Below are 25,159 nucleotides of genomic sequence, written 5' to 3'. Positions count from 1 at the left end.
ACTCAAATATGTCATTTGTGATTTGAATTTGAAAATTATTATTTCCAGTCACCAGGCTAATTATAAAAGTACTATCAAATAATGACTATTTATACACACATATATATATTTATATGCATACATAATATAGTCTGCCAATACACGTTTAGAGAGAGTGAGCAATCATGATTCTAGTTACACTAGCCAGTGAATTATCTTTAAATCTTGTTTAGATTTATTTTTCACTAAAATAACACTAATGTACAGTTAATTTTTGCAACTGAACCTCTAAATGTATAGAAGTATATGAAACATATATAGAATTGATCAGTCTGTTTTCCTATACTAATAATTTTATTAAAATTAATACAATTTGAGAATTAATATATCTACAATAAATAATTATTATTCAAATAATGTTGAATAAATTTGATATATTATTCAAATAATTATTCAAATAATTATTTTAAAAGATGATCCTTACAAAAGATTTTCATCGAGTAATTTATCTAATATTTCTACCTATTACTTATCTACATCTTTCCAGAGTAATCAAGGTACTCTGGGATGCACAATTTCAAATGATGGCTGCTAAAAAATAAAATACACCAGATTTATTTCAAAGCATCTCTGGTTTATATTAAGAAGTCCAGTTTCAGACTCAGCCTTCCCTCAAGATTATCACAAAACCAGAAAGACAAGACCAAATTAAACTACTGGTTCCACCTCTGGATTGAAGAATAGATTCTTATCTTACATGTAGTTCAGTGACAAACTGTAATGTAAGTTTGGATTTTTTCTCCAAGTAGGAGACTTTGGCAATTTGCTTCTCTATAACCATCCCTTCCTTATTTATTGATTCCAATGTAAGAAAAAAGTCGTTAGATGTTTCAATATTTGGAGATTTCTGAGGGAGAGAAACATGAGTACACTCTACATTTGGGTAATTCAACCTCCAAACAACAATGTTAAATTAAATTATCAAACAAAATATGATAAATCATGGCTGACATGGGAGCAGGAAGAGCACCCACATATTCCTAAGACCCCACATCCTCTGAAAGAAGGTGGGGGCACGGGCTTACAGCATTGTTACATGTTGGGGTGGGAGAAAGTACGCAATACACAGCTCCTTGAAAAAGAGCTAATCTCTACTAGAATCCAGGCAAGAATGACACTGGTTTGGTGGGGAAGGGGTACAGGGGTCTAGTAAATTCTCTTAGAGTGAAGAGAAGAGCTATACCTAGCCCCTTGTAGTATATAATCCTTGGAGAGTCTAAGGGTCCCATTGATTCCAGAAGCATTGCTTGAGGGGAGATGCACTGTTGGGTGGACGGCCTACCTCAGTTTACATCTGAAAACAAAAAGCCATTTTCACATGTCAAAAGAGAGGTCCCAGATAACTCCCACTCAGTTTCGTAAGAAATCTCATGAGCTCTTAGTCTCTCACCGTCTGAGAGACAAAAACAGCTTGATGTGCACAGATGTTGGGGAGTTCTGTAAGAAAGCAAGCAATTAATGGAGCGTAGCAGGGAGGTGAGGCGAATAACTAGAAAAGGTGGATACTATGGATGCAAAGCAGTGTCAGAAAATGTTAATAAAAGTGCCATGGCAAAGGAGTCAAGACTATACAATGGGGAGAAAACAGTCTCTTTCAATAAACGGTATTGGGAAAACTGCACAGCCACATGCAAAAGAATAAAACTGGACCACTATCTTAAACAATACACAAAAATTAACTCAAAATGGATTAAAGGCCTGAACATAAGAGCTGAAACCATAAAACTCCTAGAAGAAAACATAGGTAGTAAGCTCCTTGGCATTGAACTTGGTGATTTCTTAGATCTGACTCCAAAAGCAAAGGCAACAAAAGCAAAAATAAGCAAATGGGACACTACCAAACTAAAAAGCTTCTGCACAGCAAAGGAAATCATCAACAAAATGAAAAGGCAACCTACTGAATGGGAGAAAATATTTGCAAATAATAAATCTGAAAAGGGGTTAATATCCAAAACATGCAAAGAACTCATACAACTCAACAACAAAAAAACAAACAATCCAATTAAAAAATGGGCAGAAATGTGAATAGACATTTTCCAAAGAAGACATACAGATGGTCAACAGGAACATGAAAAGATGCTCAACATCACTAATCATCAGTGAAATGCAAATCAAAACCACAATATGATATCACCTTTCACCTGTTAGAATGGCTATTATCAAAAAGACAAGAAATAACAAGTGTTGGCATGGATGTGGAAAAAAGAGAACCCTTGTGCACTGTTAGTGGGAATGTAAATTGGTGCAGCCATTAGGGAAAACTGTATGGAGGTTCCTCAAAAAATTAAAAACAGAACTACCACATGATCCAGCAATTGCACTTCTGGGTATTTCTCTGAAGCAAATGAAAACACTAGTTCCAAAATATATATGCACCCCCATGTTTTCTGCAGCATTATTTACAATAGCCAAGATATGGAAACCTAAGAGTCCATTGACAAATCAATGGATAAACAAATTGTGGTATATATATATTATAAGATATATATATAGATATCCATTGGAATATTATTCAGCCATAAAAAATAAGGAAATCTCGCCATTTGTGACAACATGGATGGACCTTGAGGGCTTTATGCTAAGTGAAATAAGTCAGAGAAAGACAAATACCATATGATCTCACTTATATGTGGAATCTAAAACAAAACCAAACAGAAAACCAAGCCCTTAGATACAGAGAACAGATTGGTGGTTGTCAGAGGTGGGGGATGAAGGGTGGGCGAAATGGGTGAAGGAGGTCAAAAGGTACAAACTTTCAGTTATAAAATAAATAAGTCATTAACTAGTTGTTTCAGCACAGTGACTAGTTAATAATACTGTATTATATATTTGAAAGGTGCTAAGAGAGTAGATATCAAAAGTTCTCATCACAAGAAAAAAATTTGTTAACTATGTATAGTGACGGAAGTTAACTAGACTTATCGTGGTGATTATTTCACAAATACACAAATATCAAATCATTATGTTGTACATCTGAAACTAATGTAAAGTGACATGTCAATTATACCCACATAAAAAATGCCATGGCAACTCTTAAACAGAAGTGATGACAAACAAGAATTTCTAGAACTAAAAACTTGATTTCTGAATAAAAAATTGTTAGTAGTGAAATTGCTTAAAAAATGGCTTTAGGAGAACAAATGTAGAAATAAACTATCTCACAACAAAGAATAAAAATAGAAAAAGAAAAACAGAAACGGAGAAGGCAAGGAAGACAGAAGTTGGAGCCCTAATATGCAAATATGTGTCAAAAGGAAAAAAATGAGAGATGGAGAACATTTTCCACTGATTACACGTAAGAAAGACTAGAATCTTCATTTTCAAAAGGCTCATAAAGTCTGAAGAAAAATTAATAAAAAGACACATTTCTAGATGTATCTTGCTGAGATTTCTGAGCTCTTAAAAATAAAATGAAAATTCTGTATGTTTCTGAGAGAAAGGAGAGAATGCTAACAAAAAATAAAGAATGATACAAACATCAGTATCTGGAATACTAGAGGTGACAATACATTGGAACATTGTACTTAGGGTATTAAAGGGAAAAGAAATATATAATTAATTCTAGATGAAGTCAAAATATGCACATGTGAGGGAAAAATAGACCTTTTCAGACATGCAGAGATTGAGAAATTATGTTGTTAAGTTACCCAAGGAAATTACTTTAGAAGCCACCTAAAAACTAAGACTTAAAGGAGAACAGGTGTAAATAATAAATCTTAAACAATTTTAAATTAAGTCCTAATGTGTAATGTTGGTGATAGACACTGGAGGTTGGCAAATAAGCACTAGGTACAAAATACTTGAAAAAGAAAAAGATATATAATGTCTAAAGATGTAACAAAAGCTGAGAAGTAAAACCTTAATGTCTGTGTGTAAAACCTGAGTTTTTTTGGGGGGGGGTGCTGGAGAGGTAAGGTGGCTGGTGTAGAGGCAGTGATGAAGTAAAAGTGTTCTAAATTTCATGTCTTGGATGGGAGTTAGAATAGCTATTGTTTTGTTTTAAGAGATTAATTTATAAATATAGATTTATCTATAACTGTTTATTATCTTAATATATTGACTAATGAAATAGAGAAGCCTAAAAGAATATCCAAACTAAGGCAGTTGTGGTGGAAGAGCTGGGAATTAAAAGAAAATTCATTAAGCAAGTAAAAATAAGGAAAGGAAAAAGAGGGAACAATAAATTACATACCTGAAATAAAGATGGAAGAAAGATAATCCGATATATTATTTAATCAAATAAATGTAAAAGAGTTAAATTTCCCTATAAAAAAACAAAGACTTTCATATTGCTTTCAAAAACAAAATCCAGATATATGTTGTTCTTAGGAAATATACAAAAATAAAGTGACAGTGTTATGGGTTGAAAATATGTTCTCCCAAAGATATGTTGAAGTCCTAATCCCCAGTACTTGTGAATGTGACCTTACTTGGAAATAGGTCTGTGCAGATTTAGTTAAGACGAGGTCATTAGGGTGAGCCCTAATCCAATATGACTAGTGTCCTCCTAAGAAGAGGAGAAGAGACACAGAGAAGACACCGCATGATGAGGGAGGCAGAGATTGGAGATTGGAGTGGTCCGTCTGTAAGCTGAAGAACGGTGATTGCCAGCACACCAGAAGCTAAGAGAAAGACATGGAACAGATGGTCTTCTAGAACTTTCAGAGAGAGAGCACAGCTCTGCTGACACCTTGATTTCAGATTTCTCCCTCCAAATTTCTGCTGTTTTAAACCACTCAGTTTGTGATAATTTATTACTGCTGCCCTGGGAAACTAATACACAAACAAAGGCTGAAAATAAAGGGATATATGAGGGAAATGCAAACTGCAAGAAAGCCCTATCAGCAAAAGATCCAAGTATCAGCCAATTCTACAAAGTAGAATTCAAGGCTAAAAACAGTAAATGGGATATTATATTACATTATAAATGTAAAAGTTACCATTGTCCAAGAAGTTATAGAGAGGCGGTATTGAAAAGGGCACAGACTCAAGAGCTTACACTCCAGAACCAGGCTGTGGTCACTCGCTCTGTTATTGAACAACCCTGTGATTTTAGGGATATTATTTAACTTTTCCATGCTCCATTTTCCATACCTGTAAAATGGGAATGATAATAATACCTCACTTATAGGGCAGTTATGAGGAACAAATGAGTTAATACATGTAAAGTGTTTGAAACAATAGTTGTCATAAACACTAAAAAGTTTTAGCTATTATTTTTTCTATTATTATTATTGTAAACCAATATATAAAAATCATCCAAGCAAAATGGGATATAAACAAAACCTCAGAGAAAGAAAAACTTCATAAAATTGCTATCATGGCAGAGGACTTTAAACAATCACTTTCAGAATTGGACCCGTCAATTTGCCACAAAAGAGCAAGTCTACAGAGGATTTGGGCAATACAATGAACAAGGGAATACACACACACACAGTTCTATACTAAAAGCAAAAAATATATTCTGCTTATATGTCCATTGAGAATATCCAATTAGTACAGAACCAAGAGAAATTCTTAATAAGATTCTCAAAATTTTTTTTATAATCCCCATTCTCTCTCCATGATCCAGGAAAACTAGAAATCAAAAAATAAAAAGGCCAGAAACAACTTAGTGATTTGAATATTAAGACACTGCCCTTAAAATAATCTCTGGAAACTACGACTCTCCTCTGTGACCCTGGGGTACACTGCAATCAAGTGGCTGAGTCTTAGTTGCACTTGAGGGAGAATGGCCACCAACCGTGGTTCTAAACCAGGGTGGCACCATCTCCTTAGGGAACACTTAGAAATGGACACCGTATTTAGAGTTGTTACGAAGACTGAGGAGTGCTACTGGCATTTAGGGTCTGGGGGTCAGGGATGCTAAATGTGCCGCAAGGCTCAGAAGACTCTTACACAATGTTGATCTGCCATGGCCAAAATGACAATAATGCTTCTACTGATAAACATTGTCTTAAAAGTGACCACAGGGCAAAGAATCCACAGATGCCTAAGATATTTTTATTTGAAATTAAGTTGATATTACCATTGTAGAAAAAGTTTTCTATAAACCTAGCAGGCAATTCAACATTCAATTTTCTACAGCAAGAATCACATTTGAGAATTTTCTTTGCTTTTGACTATAATCTGAGAGCATGTAAGACTCTGTTTAGAGACTGCTGCAGAAACTCACTTTCTTTTATTACTAAGGCTCAAAAAGGAGATTCATATTTATCTATCCACCTAATAAGTAGATAAATGGGTAAGTACACAGAGAACTGTAAATCTATCTAATTTGCTATTTAGGTTATATCAGCTAAGTCAAATTCTCATTCAAATGCTGAGCACACCAAACTTTAGTTAGAGTTACCAGAAGCATCAGTGCCTTCCTGCTTCCTGAGCTGATAATAATATGCACATTCTCACATAAAAGCAAAGTATTTCCACAGTGATTCTTTGTTCATATTTCTGACGGTGCTAAGGTAAAGGGCAGTGTTCTGTAGTAGACAGCATACGGGTATGAGAATTAAAAGACCTGGGTTCCAGGCTTGGCTCTACCCTTTACTAGCAATGTGACTTTCTCTGTTACTCACTGATAAAATTGGGATAACAGTATTGGCCTTACTTGTTTTAAAGGGTTGGGATGCAGAGTAACTAGAGAGTCCCTACAGTGGCCTACCAAGCTGCTGGGGAACTCGCCCTCCCTCTACCTCTCTGACCTTATTTCCAGCCTTATTTCCCCTCCCTTGCTCTAGGGCATCCACACTGGCTTCCTTGCTGTTTCTTGAGTATTCCAGTGTAAGGTCTCTGCACTGACAATTCCCTCTGCCTAGAATGTTCTGCCCTTGACAGCTTCAGACTGACTATCTCACTCCCTTACCTCCTTCAGGTCTCGGCTCAAATGTCACCTTGCTAAGAGGTAGTCATAGGCCATCCTATGAAATACAATGCTCCCAACTTTCTCTATTGCTTTCTTCTACCTCATTCTTTGATATAACAATGATCTACCATGTAACATCTCGTATTTTGATTTTCATATTATCTGTCTCTTCTCTAATAGAATGTAATGTCAAAGAAAGCAGGAAATTTTGCTATCCTTTCCTTAGCAATAATACTCTAATACCAAATTAGACTTTTTCTGAAATAGTCTATATAAAAATTTAGCAGTTGGGCCAGGCTGGTGGCGCAAATGGTTAAGTGCGCGCGCTTCACTGTGGTGGCCTGGGGTTCACCCGTTCCGATCCCGGGCGTACAGTGACCATCGCTTAGCAGGCCATGCTGTGGCGGCGTCCCATATAAAGTGGAGGAAGATAGGCATGGATGTTGGCCCAGGGCCAGTCTTCCTCAGCAAAAAGAGGATTGGCAGGTGTTAGGTCAGGGCTGATCTTCCTCACACACACACAAAAAAATTTAGCAGTCTGTTTAGTTGGAAAGTTTGTATCTCTACTTTTTACTAACTAATGTGAAATTATGTAAATATTTTATTTTTTATGACATTAAATATACTTTCAGACACATAACTCATAATAATTTAGAATAGTATGGTAAGTTATGCTTTTTATAACTCTACTATATTGTTTGCCTATCTTAATTATCCTAATGCTCAAATATTCAAAACGTACTAATTTTGCATAATGTTTCTTTGAAAAGATCGTATATGTACTTCCTTTCTGAAATGGAATTGTTCCTTCACTAAAAGCAACTTTCCATGTCCAGACTAGAATATGTCATGAGCTAAGTGAGTCAAGGGCACGTTATTTGCTCTGATAAAACTGTTTTCAAATTGGTCCTGGGTTTTTGTTAGTTATGTTTGTGTCTGTGTCACTTCCTGAAATACAGTGTGGTGGAAAGCAGACATCAGCTCTCCTCCATTTTATGTTTCTCTAATACTTTGTATATAGCAAGCACTCCATAATTATTTGATTAATTTATTGAATCTAGGCATTCAAGCAATGACAATTATCCCCACCTTTTTAAAAGGGAAATAAAATAAGGAAGATTACTTACATTTGGAGCCTGATGAGGAAGACCCACTGACAGTAGATCTCGAGCCCCCTTTCATGGAAAAGACTCCTTTTCCCCTGCGGGTCGTTGTCACAGCCACTCTGGGACGCTTCAGCGGGATTACTGCCCTGGGAGGCGGAGGCACACGCCCGTGGTAATCAAACAGCCTTCACAAAACACAGATGGAGCTGAGAGTTGGTTTGTGCCCAAGTGTTCTATCAAATATGTGAAATGATCAACAGAATGGCCTTGTAAAATGTCAATAAATGTTCTTGTTATTGTTGTTATTCTCACACAGGTATTTATTAGAAGATTCATTTTTCACTAAAAAAATAGGCTGCTAAAATAGTCTATGCTTTCTGAACATTAGACTCTGACTGTCCAGTGTGAACTCATTTTTAAGGCATGAGAGGACAAAGAGCTTTGCTCCAATAGTATGGTGCAATTTGTTGAAATTATTCTGACCTTCGTTCCCAAGCATATATCTTTGCGTGGTTTAACAGATTTACCCTTCTTAGGAACAGAAATCTTCCTCTTACCCATCAGACGCTTACTAGCACACTAGTTTGAAGAGGAAAAGGTCATGCAGAATAAGGAACAAAGCAAAGAAAATTATTATTGTCCAATCAGAAAACAGCTTGGAAGGAAAAAAATCAGAAGTAAGACTAGTTTAAAGAAAACAGTTATGAGACACAAATGAATATGGTGCCATATCTCTTAAAAAGTAAAGGCTTTTTAAGTAATCAAAGTCTCCTCTGACTGTGGAAAGGAGGAGACAGAGTTTGAATGCAATGGTTCCAGTAGGAGGACAAACCTTGTTGACTAAAGTACTGGGGGAAATATGTATCAGGATATCTTTCTACTATTCTGACAATTTGCTAGATGTGCAGATTGAGACTAGAGATATCTGTATAGTTAGCTATTGAATATTTCTGTAACAAAAAAGAATATCGATAAAACTCCTAGAAATTTTTGCTAAAAAATAAAAAATGATATTTACCACAATCAATGCATTTCCATTAAACAACGAAAGGAATAAAAGTATAAGAGCATTTACTCATTTATATAAATATGTAATTCATAGATTCAAAAGTTTCATATTATTTATACTGCATACACACAGACAACCAATATTTGCGTGACTTAGCACATTTGAGCAGCATAAAAGGTCAGAGAAAAAATATGAAGATATATTTATGTATTTATTTTTAAATCTATTTGCCAGTGAATCAGATGTGTTATTACATTATCCACTATAAAGAAAATAGCACTATTGACTTAAAATAATGATTGTTACATATTTTATTGTGACATCATTATATGGATTACATTCTCATAATTGCTTTAAAACAGTCAATAAAAATAATCTAATATGAAAGTCTGAAGTGAGACAAGAACAGGAAGAAAATAAAAAAAAAACTTTCTATAATAGATTATTTCATAAAATTATATCTTCTTTACACATACAGATGAAAATGTGATAATCCCTTTTTGGGAAATAATATATAAAATTTAATAACAATTAAGATAGGCTGGTTTTCAAATACTCATTCAGAAACATTTAAAACTATGACACTGTGGGGAAAAAAGTAGTATATAAACCACATTTAAAGCAAAACTTTGTACAAGGAATGTCTCCTACAGTATAGAGCTAAAGTGTTCAAAGCATTTTGGAAACATGCTAGGGAGAAACTAAGAGCTGTCTGCAGAGGAAAAGAAATGAAATGAGACAGAGTTCAAGAGAAGTGCCATCCTCTGCAAATAAAGTCCATTAGTGCCGGAGAACCGCCAGCAAAGAGCCGGTCACGGATGTCAACACATTATAGTTGACTTCAAAGAGTACAGGCAGGATGAGGCTGAGAAGGGTTATGAATATTATCCACACCACTGGGGGCGGGAAAATCCAAAGGTCAACGAAATCTGCCCCTCATTTCAATCACAAAACAGGGTCTACATTACTTATTTACAAGTTGAATTCACAGAACACCTTAAGTCAGTGAACCAAAACACCAAGGCACTTTTCATGAGCTACGATACCCAAAGCTACTGAGGGAAAAGAAAATATGGCCATTGACTCATCTCTTCCAGGGCATAAGAAGCAAGCTCTTTTGGAGGGACCATTTCCCCAGGCCATGAAATTACAATTTAGCAGGTTCGTTAAATAAGCTAATCTATAAATTGGGTTAAGAAAATTTCTAAAGCACAACTAAAATATATAATGATGTAAGAGCGCCATAATGAAAATGCAGGGCAAGTAAAGCCACCGCACTCACTGCTACTTCAATTACGATGCAATTCAATAATACTTTATAGGAAACTGAAATGTTTATCAATATGTCGATTGCTTCTTCCAGCCAAGGATTATAGAGCCTCCAGTGTTGGCCAGGCCTGATCGTATGTTGAGAAAAGAGAGCTGCATTTGTTCCTTGTATTTGTGACGTACTTTTAGTACATTTTAGGAACATACTCAGTATGAGTTGTGTCCTTTGTTGTCAATTCCTATGCAGCACAGCCCTTGTTCTCTGAATATTTTGGGGAGTTGCTTCAAACAGAGATTTCTCCTTTCTCATCAAGGAATCAGGTAAGTTTTTCCAATTTTTTCTGCCACTCAAATGGGAAGATATGCAGTATCAGAATTTAAATTTTTAAAAGTGATATGTAATTTATAAAATAAAACTAAAGAAAGGTACAGTCGGCCCTCTGTATTCACAGGTTTCCCATCTAGGGATTCAACCAACTGTGTATCAAAGACCTATGATGGTGGTGTCTGTACTGAACATGTACAGACTTTTTTTCTTGTCATTTATTCCCTAAACAATACAGTATAACAGCTATCTACACAGTATTTAAATTAAATTAAGTATATAAATAATCTAGAGATAATTTAAAGTATATGAGAGGATGTGTGTAGGTTATATGCAAATACTATGCCGTTTTATATAAGAGACTTGAGCATCCGGGGATTTTGGTATCCACAGGCATCCTGGAACCAATCCTCTGTGGATACTGAGGGACAACTATACGGCATTTCACATGAGAGCATAATTTTTTAATTTGCAAAATTTAATGGAGTTGGGGAGTTTCTTAATTTTGATTGGGCACGCAAATTTACCAGAGACGAAAGGAAGGAAGACTGGGTATTATCCTAATGCATTAAAACATAACAAGATAAGGATGGGAAGGGGGGCAGGTTTCCTGGGATTGCAAGATGGGATGTAGGGGTTCTTCTAAATGTACGGGGAAGTAGGTGAAAGGCAGCATGTGAAGGAGACACAAGCATTGGCTTTCTTATCAGAATTCTGTTTACAGCAAATCAAAGAAATTTTGCCTTTACAAAATATTAGATTGGCACATACCGCCAAGACAAAGGAAATAGTCCATTAAAGATTACAGACTGACAACAAAGATTGCAATCCAACAGAATTAAGTGAAATCCAAATCTCAAAAGTCAGTTAAAAGCTGGAAATTTCTTCCTTCCTCCTATTTTTTTGTTCCTTCCATTCTTAGAATTATATTCCCTCTCCTTTTCTTTAATGGTTCTTCATTTTCCCTAATATTGCTTAGTCAGAATACTGTTTTTCCTCTAATACCTTACTGGTCGAATAGATAATGATTTATAATGAAGCCAAACACAAAATTTTTCCTTCCCCAAGGCCTATTTTAAAATAAAAACTCTCAAAGAAATAAGAATACTGTTTTCCCCCTAATATTTACTGGTCAAATAGATAATGGTTTATAATGAAGCCAAACATAATTTCCTCTTCCCAAAGGTCTATTTTAAAATAAAAACTCTAAAAGACCTAGTCTCAAGCAGTAAATAAAATAAATATAGTCAAATTTTAATAAAAGCAACCCATTGAGGAAATTTGAGGATTTAATTTGTTTTATCTAATAAATATTTCTACTTTTCCTGTGCCCATTTCTTGCCTGGAATTTTGTTTGCTTTAATAATATCTGGATATGGAATTTTATTACTTAGAAAAAGCTAAAAACTGGTAAATAATTTTAGTATTAATTTACTTGATAAAAATAAACATAACTTGTCTCTAGGAAGAATAAGGATATCAGCTATTAAAAAATAACTCCTTTTTGGACAAAGGGAATATAATGGCATATTGACATATAAAATGAATATAATTTTGAATGCTTGTATTTATTAAAAGTTTGTTATTATTAGGCTTTAACAATAATAAAGCAATGGTTTAGAAAAAAACACACTCCCACTCTCACGCTCTGAAATAACTACCATCATCTCTAATCTTTTTTCTCCAGGTATCCATATTTTTCACATAGTGAAAACATAATAGGTGCACAGTCATGTATTCTAGCTAATTCTCTTCGGTTTATATTAAAAACATTTCTCAAGCCTGCTAAATTGTCTTCCTAATGTTTATTTTAATGGCTGTCCTGCATTTTTCAAGTAGAGACTCTCCATTCTAATAAATCAGTACCTCGTGGACTTTTGACTTAATGCCTATTTTCCGTTGTCAACTAATGTGATTTTAAAATTCAAGAAAAACTTTTGAAAATGTAATATTTGCATAGTATTTTGTCACTGAACACTAAATTTTCATTTTAGATAAACAGTGATTTCAAGAATTGGTAATTATCTTTTTTCTTTTAAATTTCCTTCATGAAAAGAGATCTTCACTTTCCCCACTTATGAATCAAAACTTCTAGTCACTATGTGGTTAATCTAACAGAAATATGTGGTCTGGACTAGGGCCTAAATACCTGGGCCACCCAGAGCCAAAACCTAAGAACAAGTTCAGGGCCACGTTCTCACTGGGCCCTTTAGCACATATGTGAAGATCAATGACCAGAGGACCAGAGAAGATCTTTCCCTGTGTCTTGATTCAGCCTTGAACTCTCCTCTTCAGCATGCTTAACTTCTGACAGATGTATAGTCTATAAAACCAAATTAAAATGCCTATTCATTCTTAAGAAAGGATATATTTGAAATCCACATGAATGATTCTTATATCCTACTTGTATATCTGTTTTCTACACTATTAGAACTACTGGAAATTCATAAAATCTGTCTATAATTTCCACCCTGACTTCAAATAAGCTTTTGGTTACAACTGAATCAGAAAATAATTTTTAAAGGCACACTTCACTTGAGACCCATAAATGAATAATTTTTATTTCTGTTTTTTCTCATTAAACTTTTCTGAGATTTTCAGTGAAGTTCCCTCCCTGGATATTGTGCAAATGCTTCTCGAACATGCTTTTAAAGGCAAGCTATTTGAAATCTTGAAAGATCTTTTTTGCAATATTTTGACCTCGGTATACTCTTTATATTTTGCACAACTTTGCTATCTGCTATATCTTGTGTACAGCTTTGGGTAATTAAAACGTTAATACATTCAAATAGCAATTGTAAGGTTATAAATCAATAAAATGATTCTCTTATTTAATTCTTATAATTCTGTAATGTGCATATTGTTAAGCCGTTTTGCCCATGAAGAAAACTTACGAGAAAGGGATGACGTGACTTGCCCAAGTTTAACCAGTTAACATGTGCACACAGGCCTGAAACGCATGTCTTCTGACTCCAAATCATACCCTTTGTCAACTGTACTGTGCTGTCATTTGCAAATGTTTTAAGTGGAATACCATTTACCAGAGGCTAACTTAAATTTGCATAATGAAACAGACATTGCCTCTTGCTAATATGTTTTTCCAATATTCATGAATATATACTGTGCTTTACTAATCAATAATCTGAAACAACTGCAACTTGACTTAGAGTTTTTTTCATTAACATTGCAACTCTAGTAACTTCTCTTCTGTTAATATATACAAGGCCAAATGGTTCTGGCGTTGAACAATGCCCATTTTGAATCATTTAATATGTATACAGTGTATGTTTTCTATATGGTATAGCACCTCTGGCATTTCTTTTTCTCTATTAACGAAAGTTTACTCATTACTGGAGGTTATAAACTGCTCAGTGCTCTTCTTGACAGTATTGAAAAAAAGTTGGATTAAAACTGCTAATATCTCAGCAATTGAAAACATTCCCCGGGGGAGTCAATATATTTTTAGATATACATCTCCTTGTCCTTTACTTGGAAGAGTATAAATATTTATGCTTAGTTTTAATAACACGTAATGTCCTTCATTTCGAGTCATACTTGACCTTTTAGAAGAAAATACCATTAAATGCTGTAAATCATTGGACAATGCTTTGTGTAATATAAAAATATGAAAGTTTAGAATAACCACTCAAGTCTATTATTTAGTGATACTCTTCATGATCTCTGAAACCATGGATAGACACTAAACTAGTCTTTGGAAAAGTTACTGGTGAGTCAATGTATCAAAACAATCACAAAAAGATGGAACTTTGTGTAAAGAAGTTTTCTAAGCTAAAACTGTCTAAGGGTTGAAAATCCCCAATTACATTAGAATTGCCAAACTGGCAGAAATCGGATAACAATATGATGTGGATGCATGTCAGTTACTAAGCTATAATCTCACAGCCTCAGACCCACCTTTAGCTACAGCTGGGGCTGGGACTCTGTAAGTCACATTCCTGTGGGGCCTGCTGCTCCTTACTAGGCTCAGCCAATAAAGGACCTGAGAGACTGCAAGGCTGGAGCAGGAAGACAGGATGCTTCCTGTTCTTGTCAGCACTACTCTAGCCTTATTTCTTCATCCCGGCAGAACCGATTCATTCCAGTAGCAGCAGCTGAATCCAGTTTGAGTAATTTGGCAACAGCTGCAGAAGAGTGTCTTCATGCTACCTTGGAGGTCTGGGTTCCAGCCCCACAGGTCTCCCTCTGGGCTCAGGCACAGCAGCAATAGCTGAGCGGAACCTCCTCTTCACAGCTCCAGCTCTGCAAGTTCCTTTTTCCACATTAAATTTTGATAATCCCAACCTCTGCCTCCGTTTCCCCAGCCTTACAGGGGGTAGCTGCTCCCCGTGGTTGCTAACTCCATTAGACCATAACATTTTCTTTTCACTTTTTCAGTTCCTTAATTCCTAGTTAGAAAGTTTTTACATACAATTATCCCTGTTAAATATAACTATGCAATTTCTGTTTTCCTGACCAAAAACAAAGCAGTGTGGGGTTAAAGGAAAGAGCTGAGTGCTGTCTCTCTGCAGGGAAGTGTGTTTGGCTGCACCTGGAATGCTCTGGGAGCAGAAGGAAAACCAAAAAGAGAATCATCCAGAGGTGTTACAATGGACTGTTATGGAATGACAACTGACCAACCAGCTTATTTCTGAGTCATAGGGACATTACTACATGAATATCAGTGTAAGAAATACATTCACCATCATTGTTAATAGTTACTGTTAACTGTCATTAACAGTTAACTGATTAAGCACTAAAAATATACCAAGCATAATGCTGATCATTATACATATATTATTTCATTTGATCCTCAGAACAATCTTATGAGGCAAGAATTAATTTCATGCTCTCTTCATGGAGGGGAAAACAGCTTTTGCCATGTTAAATAACTTGCCTAAGTTTGCATCACTAGCAAAACGAGAGGAAATGAGCAGGGTGTAATTTACGAGGAATTACTGTGGCTAAAACTGTTAGCACTGTCTTTGTAAGCTTCTTATCTTGTCTGGCCTCTCCATTCTGTTTTCCTTTCACAGGAATCTATGTTCACAGGGAACTCCCAAGTATACCACTGGTAGCCAAGCGCAATAAATGGAAAAATTAATGAGAGCACAGACTGCTCAGACAATCTGTTAGCAATACAACCATACTGATCTTTTGCACACTTATAAGCCAAACAGATTTTATATAAGACAAATAAATGATTTTGGAAATTCTTCAGTGTTAGGTTTTTGTGTAGCGGAGAGGCATCTGAAAGCTTCAGGCTCTATAATTTTTTAGTTGATTAAGGCTCTTGCTCTTTGACAGGGATAGATCGATCTATCAATCAATCAATCAATCTATCTATCTAGTGATTTTATTGAGCTATAATTCATACACAGTAAAATGCAGATCTTGGCTTCCTTTTAAAGATGAGAAAACTGAAAACCTGACTACGTGCCCAAAATTACACGATTAATTACCAGAACTTGGGTCTCCTGTCATTTAGACCAAACTCCATTTTAGGTGGAAATTCTTTAAATGTGGGAGGAAGTCATATTATAGAAAACACTTTAGAGATTACAATACTAAAATAGTTTCATACTGACAAACGAAAAGACAATATATATTAATTGAAAACTTTATTCATAACAATTAGGACAGTGTTCTGCATCCTGAAAAAAAAGAGCTATATTAGAAAATGTCTTTAAAATTTTCAAAAACTAAAATTTTCCAATAGTATAAAGGCTATCCAAATGTTATCTTAATAGTAAATGGGATTATTTTAATGCTGCCAGCTCGTCACATCATTTTTAGAACAAGTTATTACAAGCTACTTAATATTTAAAATAAAATATTATATTTTGTAGAAATTATAAAAATTTGAGAAAAATCATCCTTAAAAATTCATATTTGGTCATAAAGGGATAACTAGTGAAATAACTTAACTCAGTAGTTTGAGCATAGTGGTGATGAAGGTATGGTTGTGGGTCTGATTTCCATTTAGGTAAGGCTGTTTCCTTTTATTTAACTCCATAGACTGATATTGCTCCTCTTCTGTTTTGCATATTCATACAGTTGATTATTGAATCTAAATGGATAGATTATAGTTGTAGTTTTGTCATTAATTAACTGTGCGACCTTGGGAAAAGCAAAATCTCTAAATCTAAGGAGATGAATTAACAACACGAATTGCAAAACTGAGCATCTTTCCTGTCCTCATGGAGGAAGGCAGACGTGACTCAAATACTGCCATCACAGAAAGAAACACAGCATTCAAAACCAGGAGAAGTGCTGTGAAGGAACAGTACTGGGTGCTGAGAGATGGGAACAGAAGAACCTCAATGAGTCTGAGAGTGGTGTTCATGCTGGGATGCGAAGGATGAAGTCAAGTTAACTAGATGGTGGAGGGAGGTCTAAAAGAAAGGGCAACACAGAGGAAGGTCCTGAGGCAGGAAGGAGCACGGTGTTCTTGTGGAACTGAAAAAAGACCCGTGTGCCTGGAGCAAATGGAACGAGACCCTTACAAGGGATCACGAAGTTTCTTCCCTATTTAAAATGTCTGTTACAAACAATTTTTTCAAGTTTGCAAGCACTGTTCAAACTACTCCAGATAAGTCTTTTTACAAAGAAATAAAACACATTAATTCTCAATATTTTTACTGTTTTAAAATACAGTGTACTAAATAACTATTAGTTTTACCGCATTTCCTTATATACTTATAACGGAGAGTAAGAGAGTTTTTAATGTTTTGATGAACCTTTTTAAAGATCATGGAGAATCTTATTTTTTTTCCACTGATTATTAACATCACTTTGCATCGTTTCCTTTTTGGTCCCATACTACCATGCAAAGCAAGAACTGTTTGTAATTTTTACCAAATCTAACCAATATAGCATTTTCAATGTGTCATATGAAAGCAGACGTATTTTAGAAGGTTGGAGTCATTTTCTGAGTTTACAAAATGCTCAGTCTTGAAGATTTCTAAGTCAACAATAGACCTGGAAAATAATACTGGTTAATCAAATCTTTACAATATCATCCAAATGTCAGAAACCAAATTTTAGGCTTAAGCACCTCCAAAGTCCTAAAAGTCCAAGACGTAGCTATCCTTTAGTAAGTCCAATGAAAATAGGAAAATCTGTCCATATTATATTTTGGGGGACTTAGTATTCTTTAAATTTTTACTATAAAATATTATTTTAAACATATCAATCAAGAATACTTATGAATAAACTACACAAAATAGTTAAAAGATAATCTAACTCAAAGGGAAACAAAGATGAAAAATTTACCTACCGATTGTAGAAATCATCTCTGTAGTAATCATAGTCAAAGACATAGCCACTAAGGAGGGAAACAAAAAATTAGTTGACATTTGTTTCAGCCACATTAATTTTGGTATTTATTTATGACGTTACAGCAAGAAATTTGTTACTTTTAAAACATTTATTTTTCAATGTAATTATGTATCCAAAGGGTTTTACAAGATAACGTCCACTTGGATATAGTGCCATGGCAAATTATTTTTATATGTCTGACAATACAGAGGCTGATAATGGTTTGTATGGTTTGGAATGGAAGACAAGAGCAGGTAATAAAATAAATTTTTTAAATAGTTTAAAAAGGAGTAATTAATTATGAATGAAGATCATTTTTTTCCCAGACAAGATATAATATAGTTATATCTTCTTCCTAAGGTATGTACAATGAGGCTAAACAATGAACAAGAGGTATGGAAATAATATAAATGGAAAGGTTAGTAGCCCACTCACTATCGGAATGGTAAAGAGGAATGTGGTTTCCTCAGAAATTCTGCATTTCTCTTTCATTCTAAAAATCTTATGATTCAATACAGAGAGAAAAAAAAAACACTTTGGTTGAATCTTACCAATAATAATTTAATATTTTAGGGTATTTAAATAGGAATTAATAAGTGCTTTTTAGTGATAAGATTAGTAAAACTAAGCTCCTTAAAGGAATATTTAATAAAAATTGCCCCCAGCCATTTGTACAGTTGCTGGAATTTACAAAGCATTTCATATGCATTATTTCCTTTTAATTTTAGTCCTCAAAACAGCTCTGTTGGATGCTGGAACTGGAAGAGACTAAAGTGCAAAGGACCTAAGCAACCTGCTCAGATTTTCTATCACTAGTATGTGACAGAGCTGAGACTGGGGAAAAATCCTTCTGAATCTACGTCTGGAGCTTTTTTCATGACAGGTTGCAACCCTGCCCAACCTGGAAGAAACTTAATCTCATGATGAATGCGGTATCTGCACTACATGGGAGTAATTATTTTTAATGTTAGTTCATTTATTTCTTTATTGTCATAAAATATATATAACATAAATTTTATCATTTTAACCATTTTTAAGTGTAGAATTCAGTGGTATTGAGTAGATTCACAATGTTGTGCAAATATCACTACTGTCCACTTTCAGAATTTTTCATCATCCCACACAGCAATTCTGTACCCATTAAACAGCAACTCCCCACTCTCCCTCCCCCAGCCCCTAGTAACCTCCATTCTACTTCCTGTCTCTATGAATTTGCTTATTCTAGGCACCTCATATAGTGCAATCATACAATATTTGTCCTTTTTAATCTGGCTTAAGTTATAATGTTTTCAAGGTTTATCTTTGTAGCACGTATCAGAATTTCATTCCTTTTTATGACTGAATAATATAACATTGTATATAATAATAATATATATAATATATAATGATATAACCACTCTTTGTTTGTCTATTCATCTGTTGATAGACATTTGAGTTGTTTCCACCTCTTGGCTGCTGCGAATGATGCTGCTACGAACATTGGTGTGCAAGTATTTGTTACAGTCTCAGCTTTTCATTTCTTTTGGGTATAGACCTAGAAGTGGAATTGCTAGATCATACAGTAATTCTGTGTTTAACTTTTTGGAACTACAACAGACACATAATTTTATATTCCCCAAAATGATCAATTTAACAGTCCTTTAGTTTGTAACTATTCTTATGTTACAAAAATTGAAAGAACATGTTCAGAAGCACTTGTTATTTCTTCTGGGAATTTAGGGATAAATGTATTTCTATCTCCTCAGAAGGGAAAAGCCTGCTGTAGCATATCTAGCCTATTAGACAGGGTTAGTTCTGCCTCCAACACTGTATAATGCAACACATTGAGTGTAAACTCAAGTTCTGAAATGCAAAGTGGAGACCTCCTCTAGGTGAGTGTCTGGATGGAAGACTGAGCATCGTCTGGCCAGAGCATCACTGCTGTATCCACCTGTGCAAACCCAGGAGGACAATGAGGCCGTTGCCTAAACTGACAGCAAAAATAGCCACGTTCGTCTGACAGTCACAGACTTACAGTAGTAATGTTTTATGCTTTAGTTTATATTGCTGCTGTAGACACAACTATGATGTTGTGTTGAGAGATTTCAAAGACAACCTATTGGCTACCACCAAACCTGAAGGTATAAATTTCACTTCAAAACCTTCCTGATACCGCAGCACATACACCTCTTTCATCGTGATACACTTAGTTCCGCAGAGAACAAGGGATACGACGACACCCGTTCCAAACCCTGTTGCTAGAATGCTACTTTTACTCACATTTGCCATGGGTAATCATCATTGTATCTTATGTGTAATTATTTTTTTTAAGAATATGTTGGTAGATCCTCAGACTTATTCATTTTATAACTGAAAGTTTGTACACTTTGACCAATGTTTTCCCCATTTCTGCCACCCCCCAGCCCCTGGAAGACACCATTCTACTCTGTCCCTATGACTTTGGCTTTTTCAGATTCCACAGATAAGTGATATCATACAGTATTTGTCTTTTTCTATCTGACTTATTTCACTTAGCATAATCCTTCAAGGTCGATTCATGTTGTCACAAATGGCAGGATTTCCTTCTTTCTCATGACTGAATAATATTCCATTGCACACACACACACACACACACACACACACACACATATAAATATATACCACATCTTCTTTATCCTTTCATCCATTGATGGACACTAAAGCAATGATAATTATGTGATGTGATGGAGGTGTTAGCTGATGCTATGGTGGTAATCATTTTCCAATATATAAATGTATTAAATTAACATCTCATACACATTAAACTTGCACGATGCTATATGTCAATTATAGCTCAATAAGGTGGGGGAAAATATGTTAGTAGAATAAAAATGTATGTATAATAGCTTTCATGTTTGGATAGCACAAATGAGGTTTCCAACAGTCAAAGCAAAGCAAAAAAAGATGAACGAAATAGTGCATCACTTTAAGAATTTTGTTTAGAGTTTGTTAAAAATCATGGCATCTGTGGAAGGAAACATTCTAGTTATTGAAACCCTATTCTTGGTGCTTTTACACACACAATCTGATTTGACCTTAGCAACAAGCTATAAGATGCTGAGTATTATTGCCTTTACAGGACACTGAGGTCTAGAGATGTTAAATACTCTAGAAAACACAGGTAAGTATCTAGTAGCATAGTCATTCATATGCTCATTTGTCAAAATTTTATTAAGGACATGTGTGTCAGGAACTATACTAGGCGTTTAGGTGTAGAAGTGAAATAGTTTCTTCTTTAATCATGAATCTTACAATTTAGTGGTGATCAAGAGAGCCTTACTATTCTCCTCAGTGTGACTAAACTATAGACAGGTTTCTTCCTGACTATAGGCCTCTGACCTCTTTTTTCTTGGAGCATTTTCTTCAGAAAACTTGGAACTGTAAATTCTTTCTCTGCTTCTTTGACAGGTAAATCTTCTCACAGCCTCTTGACGGTTTTACAACCTAGGAATGCCTTTCTCAAGGACCTGGGAGCATCTTTGAAATGTAATCCTCAAGAAAGAGAGGGCCTCTATCTCCCAGTCTCTGGGGAGGGTAGGAGCCTAACTTTGATAAAAGCCCACTAGCAAACACAGACAGCCTAATCACGTTGACCGGTCTCCCCACTATTCCCACTAGCTCACCCCACCTCTTAAAAACTCCTCTGCCTTTTGTTTCAAGGAATTGAGTCCAACCTCTATCCTCTACTTCAATAGTCTTGAATAAAGTCTTCCTCTCCTGTTTAATTTGTCTGGTGCAATTTTCCTTTGACAGTGATGGAAACAGAAAATAATTTAATAAAAAAAAGATTTAAGCAGGAAATTCTTAGAAGGAAATGAATGAGATAGAAAAAAACAGAGGGGGAGAACTATTTAAAGAGATTGTTCAGGGCTGGCCTCTCTGAGGAAGTGACATATAACCGGAAACTTGAAGGATGAGAAAGGTCCTATCAAAAGCCAGGGGAGAAAAGCGACAGACAGAGGGAACAGAAAGCACAAAGGCACAAGTCAGGAAAAATCTTGATAAATTTAATGAAGCGAGAAGGCCAGTCCAGGGCTACTGCCTTCAGTGAGACAAGAAATAACAGTGTCCTAGGCAACACCGCAGCAGAAAAGATGGAGAGGTGAAGACAGATTCAAGACATGTTTTGGAGGTAGATTCAACTGGATTTATCACTGTTTTGGTTGAGAAGCTGGGGAGATTGCATTACCCTTTGTTGACCTGGAAAAGGTCAGGAGGAGGAGGTTCTAGAAGAATTAGTTTTGGGCAAGATAGCATTTGGATGTCTGTGATATAGCCAAGAAACACTTTCAGGGGTAACTGGACATCTAACCGAGGGGATCCCCAAAGAGAAGGCTTGCTGGGGAAATAAATCTGGGAGCTGTGAGCATGCTGATGGTAATAAAGCTAACAAAAAAGCTAGATCTTCTTTAGAAGTGAGTGTAGAGAGAAAGAAGGGAGGCTGGACTCTAGAATTTAGAAGTCAAGGGAGAGGGCTGGCCTCGTGGCTTGGCAGTTAGGTGCACGCGCTCTGCTGCTGGCGGCCTGGGTTCGGATTCCAGGCGCGCACCAACGCATCGCTTCTCTGGCCATGCTGAGGCCGTCTCCCACATACAGCAACTAGAAGGATGTGCAGCTATGACATACAACTATCTACTGGGGCTTTGGGGGGAAAATAAATAAATAAATAAAATCTTTATAGAAGTCAAGGGAGGAGGAGGAGACAGCAGAATAGTTAGGTCAGATGTGAACAGGAGACGGAGCTCGAAACTAGATACAATATATGTATTAGTTTGTTATGGCTGCCCTAACAAAATACCAGACTGGGTGGCTTAAACAACATAAATTTATTTTCTCACAATTCTGGAGGCTAGGAGTTGAAGATCAAGGTGTCAACAGATTTGTTTTTTTCTGAGGCCACTTTTTTTATGTGGCAGATGGCTGCCTTCTTGCTGTGTCCTCACATGGTTGTCTCTCTGTCTGGGTTGTCTGTGTTCTAACCTCCTCTTGTATAAGCACACCAGTCATATTGCATAATGGCCCACCCTAATGACCTCATTTTAACTTAATTATTTCTTCAAAGGCCCTATGTCCAAATACAGTCACATTCTGAGGTATTAGGGGTTAGTTAGGGCTTCAACATCTGAATTTTGGGGGCACACAATTAGCCTATAACAACACTGGACAATCTATTCAATCTCTCTAAACTTCATCTGCAAAATGGGACAGTACAATTTCTGGTACATGGTAATCACTCAATGAATGTATTTTATCAGTTTTCTTAGAGGTGAACTTTAAACACGTTTATCTGATTCTATTGTGTCATGTTTCTTGATACATTTGTTAATTTAAACAAGCTTAATAATCTTAATACTTTAGTATATGTAATTTTATTTTTCTTCCATGTTAAAGAGAGCATTTTAAAGGTTTATCAACAAGATGATGAGAACACTTAAAGATGTATAAATTCATCTTAATTTTTATATATGTCCTTTCTTCCTTTGTAAGCTCCCTAAATGCCAAGCATCCTTTAGATATTTGTTTCCCAGTTTCATTCTCCAGGCAGTGCCTAGCAATCAGAAATTTAATAATAACAACAATAATAAAGTAATAATAAAATAATGTTGAGAAGTTACTGATTCTAACAAATAAAACTGAGCATTTACTAAGTATCAGACATGGTCTTAGACATTTTAGATGCATTAAATAGCTATTGTTTGATGGGACAATAACTTTGATACAAAGAAAATTCTCAGTATTTTCAGATGTAATCAAATAAACAGAGGAAGGCCATGTGACTAAATTGTTTTATAATATTTTTTCTGAGACTTTTTTTATACATTATAACCTCAGACAGCGAAGTTTAATTACAAGAAGAAAATATGACACATGGATCAATTAATAAATGTGTTATTAATGTGGATGACAGTGATATGTCTTACACCTTTAGGAAATACTTCAATAATTTAACAGCCTTCTGGAAATTTAAAAATGAATCACAAGGGCCGGCCCAGTGGCGCAAGTGGTTAAGTGCGTGAGTTCTGCTGTGGCGGCCTGGGGTTTGCAGGTTCGGATCCCCAGTGCGGAACGATGTACCGCTTGTCAAGCCATGCTGTGGCGGTGTCCCATATAAAGTGGAGGAAGATGGGCACGGATGTTAGCCCAGGGCCAGTCTTCCTCAGCAAAAAAGACGAGGATTAGCAGATGTTAGCTCAGGGCTGATCTTCCTCACAAAAAAAAAAAAAATGAATGAGAAAAAAGAAAATAATACATTTTTATTTTCCTCCATTGCTACTTAAATTTACCTTGTCCAATCTGCTTATTTTTTGTTCCATCCTGATGCTAAGACATATTTACAAGAACAAGTTATAGCTAAGTATCTTGAATTGTTTGATCTCCAAGTCCTTCTGCCTGCCATCATGAACTCAATTTTACCTGTCAAGTTAAGAATGAAATGAAAAGCACAATCAGACCTGTTTGGTAATCACAACTTTTGTCTTAATGGTTTAGGCTTTTAGCAGAAATGTCATGGCTGTAGTGGGTTAGGTCACAAGCTGGAAAATCAAGCTGGATTTCCAAGCAAGAAGAAGAGATTCAAAGAGATGAAAAGAGATCACCACAGGGCAATTCTGATTCATGTCCCCTCGGCTTTCTTCAGTCTTCCTGCCGCCCTCCTCAGTTCTTTTTTTGTCTTTTTTTTCTCCACCAGATTCTATCTCTTTCACAAAAATCCCTCTCTTTCTTTCTGTGTAAACCTCTATTTGAAATTAACTGCCAAAAATGGCATTTCCAGGAGTCATATTCAGGTTTATTAGGTTTTTGTTTTCGTTTTTTTTTGGTGAGGAAGATTACCCTGAGTTAACATCCGTTGCCAATCCTCCTCTTTTTGCTGAGGAAGACTGGCCCTGGGCTAACATCTGTGCCCATCTTCCTCTACGTTATATGTGGAACACTGCCACAGCACAGCTTGACAAGCGGTACATCGTTCCGCACTGGGGATCCGAACCTGCCAACCCCAGGCCCCCGAAGCGCACCAGCTTAACCACTATTCACGGGTCAGCCCAAGATTTATTAGGTATTTTATGTATCCTGGAATTTTATTGCCAGGAAAAACTTGTCTTTCAAGTTATAAATGATCCCCTTTTCCCGCCTCATAAACTAAGAGTGGTGCCATTATGCTCATGGGCTAATCTATTTTGGTTTCTGAGAGAGGAACCTTTGCAACTTTCATTGCC

The 25,159-nt window shown here is 35.7% G+C and overlaps 1 protein-coding gene across 1 annotated transcript in view; it reads right to left on the bottom strand.

The window, feature by feature from the left end:
- RALYL (RALY RNA binding protein like) overlaps positions 1-25,159 on the bottom strand; it is a 706,869-nt gene that overhangs the window by 63,916 nt on the left and 617,794 nt on the right. Inside the window, exons 5-6 of the mRNA XM_058528955.1 lie at positions 17,887-17,934; positions 8,029-8,192 (exon numbers count right to left, since the gene is read on the bottom strand). Coding sequence (XP_058384938.1) covers positions 8,029-8,192; positions 17,887-17,934 — 212 coding nt within the window. The remainder of the gene's footprint in view (positions 1-8,028; positions 8,193-17,886; positions 17,935-25,159) is intronic.

This window comes from Diceros bicornis, chromosome 33 (assembly GCF_020826845.1).
Source record: "Diceros bicornis minor isolate mBicDic1 chromosome 33, mDicBic1.mat.cur, whole genome shotgun sequence".
NCBI classification, from domain to species: Eukaryota; Metazoa; Chordata; class Mammalia; order Perissodactyla; family Rhinocerotidae; genus Diceros; species Diceros bicornis.
The sequence above is the reverse complement of the archived record's forward strand: the minus strand, read 5'-3'. Positions and strand labels throughout refer to the sequence as shown.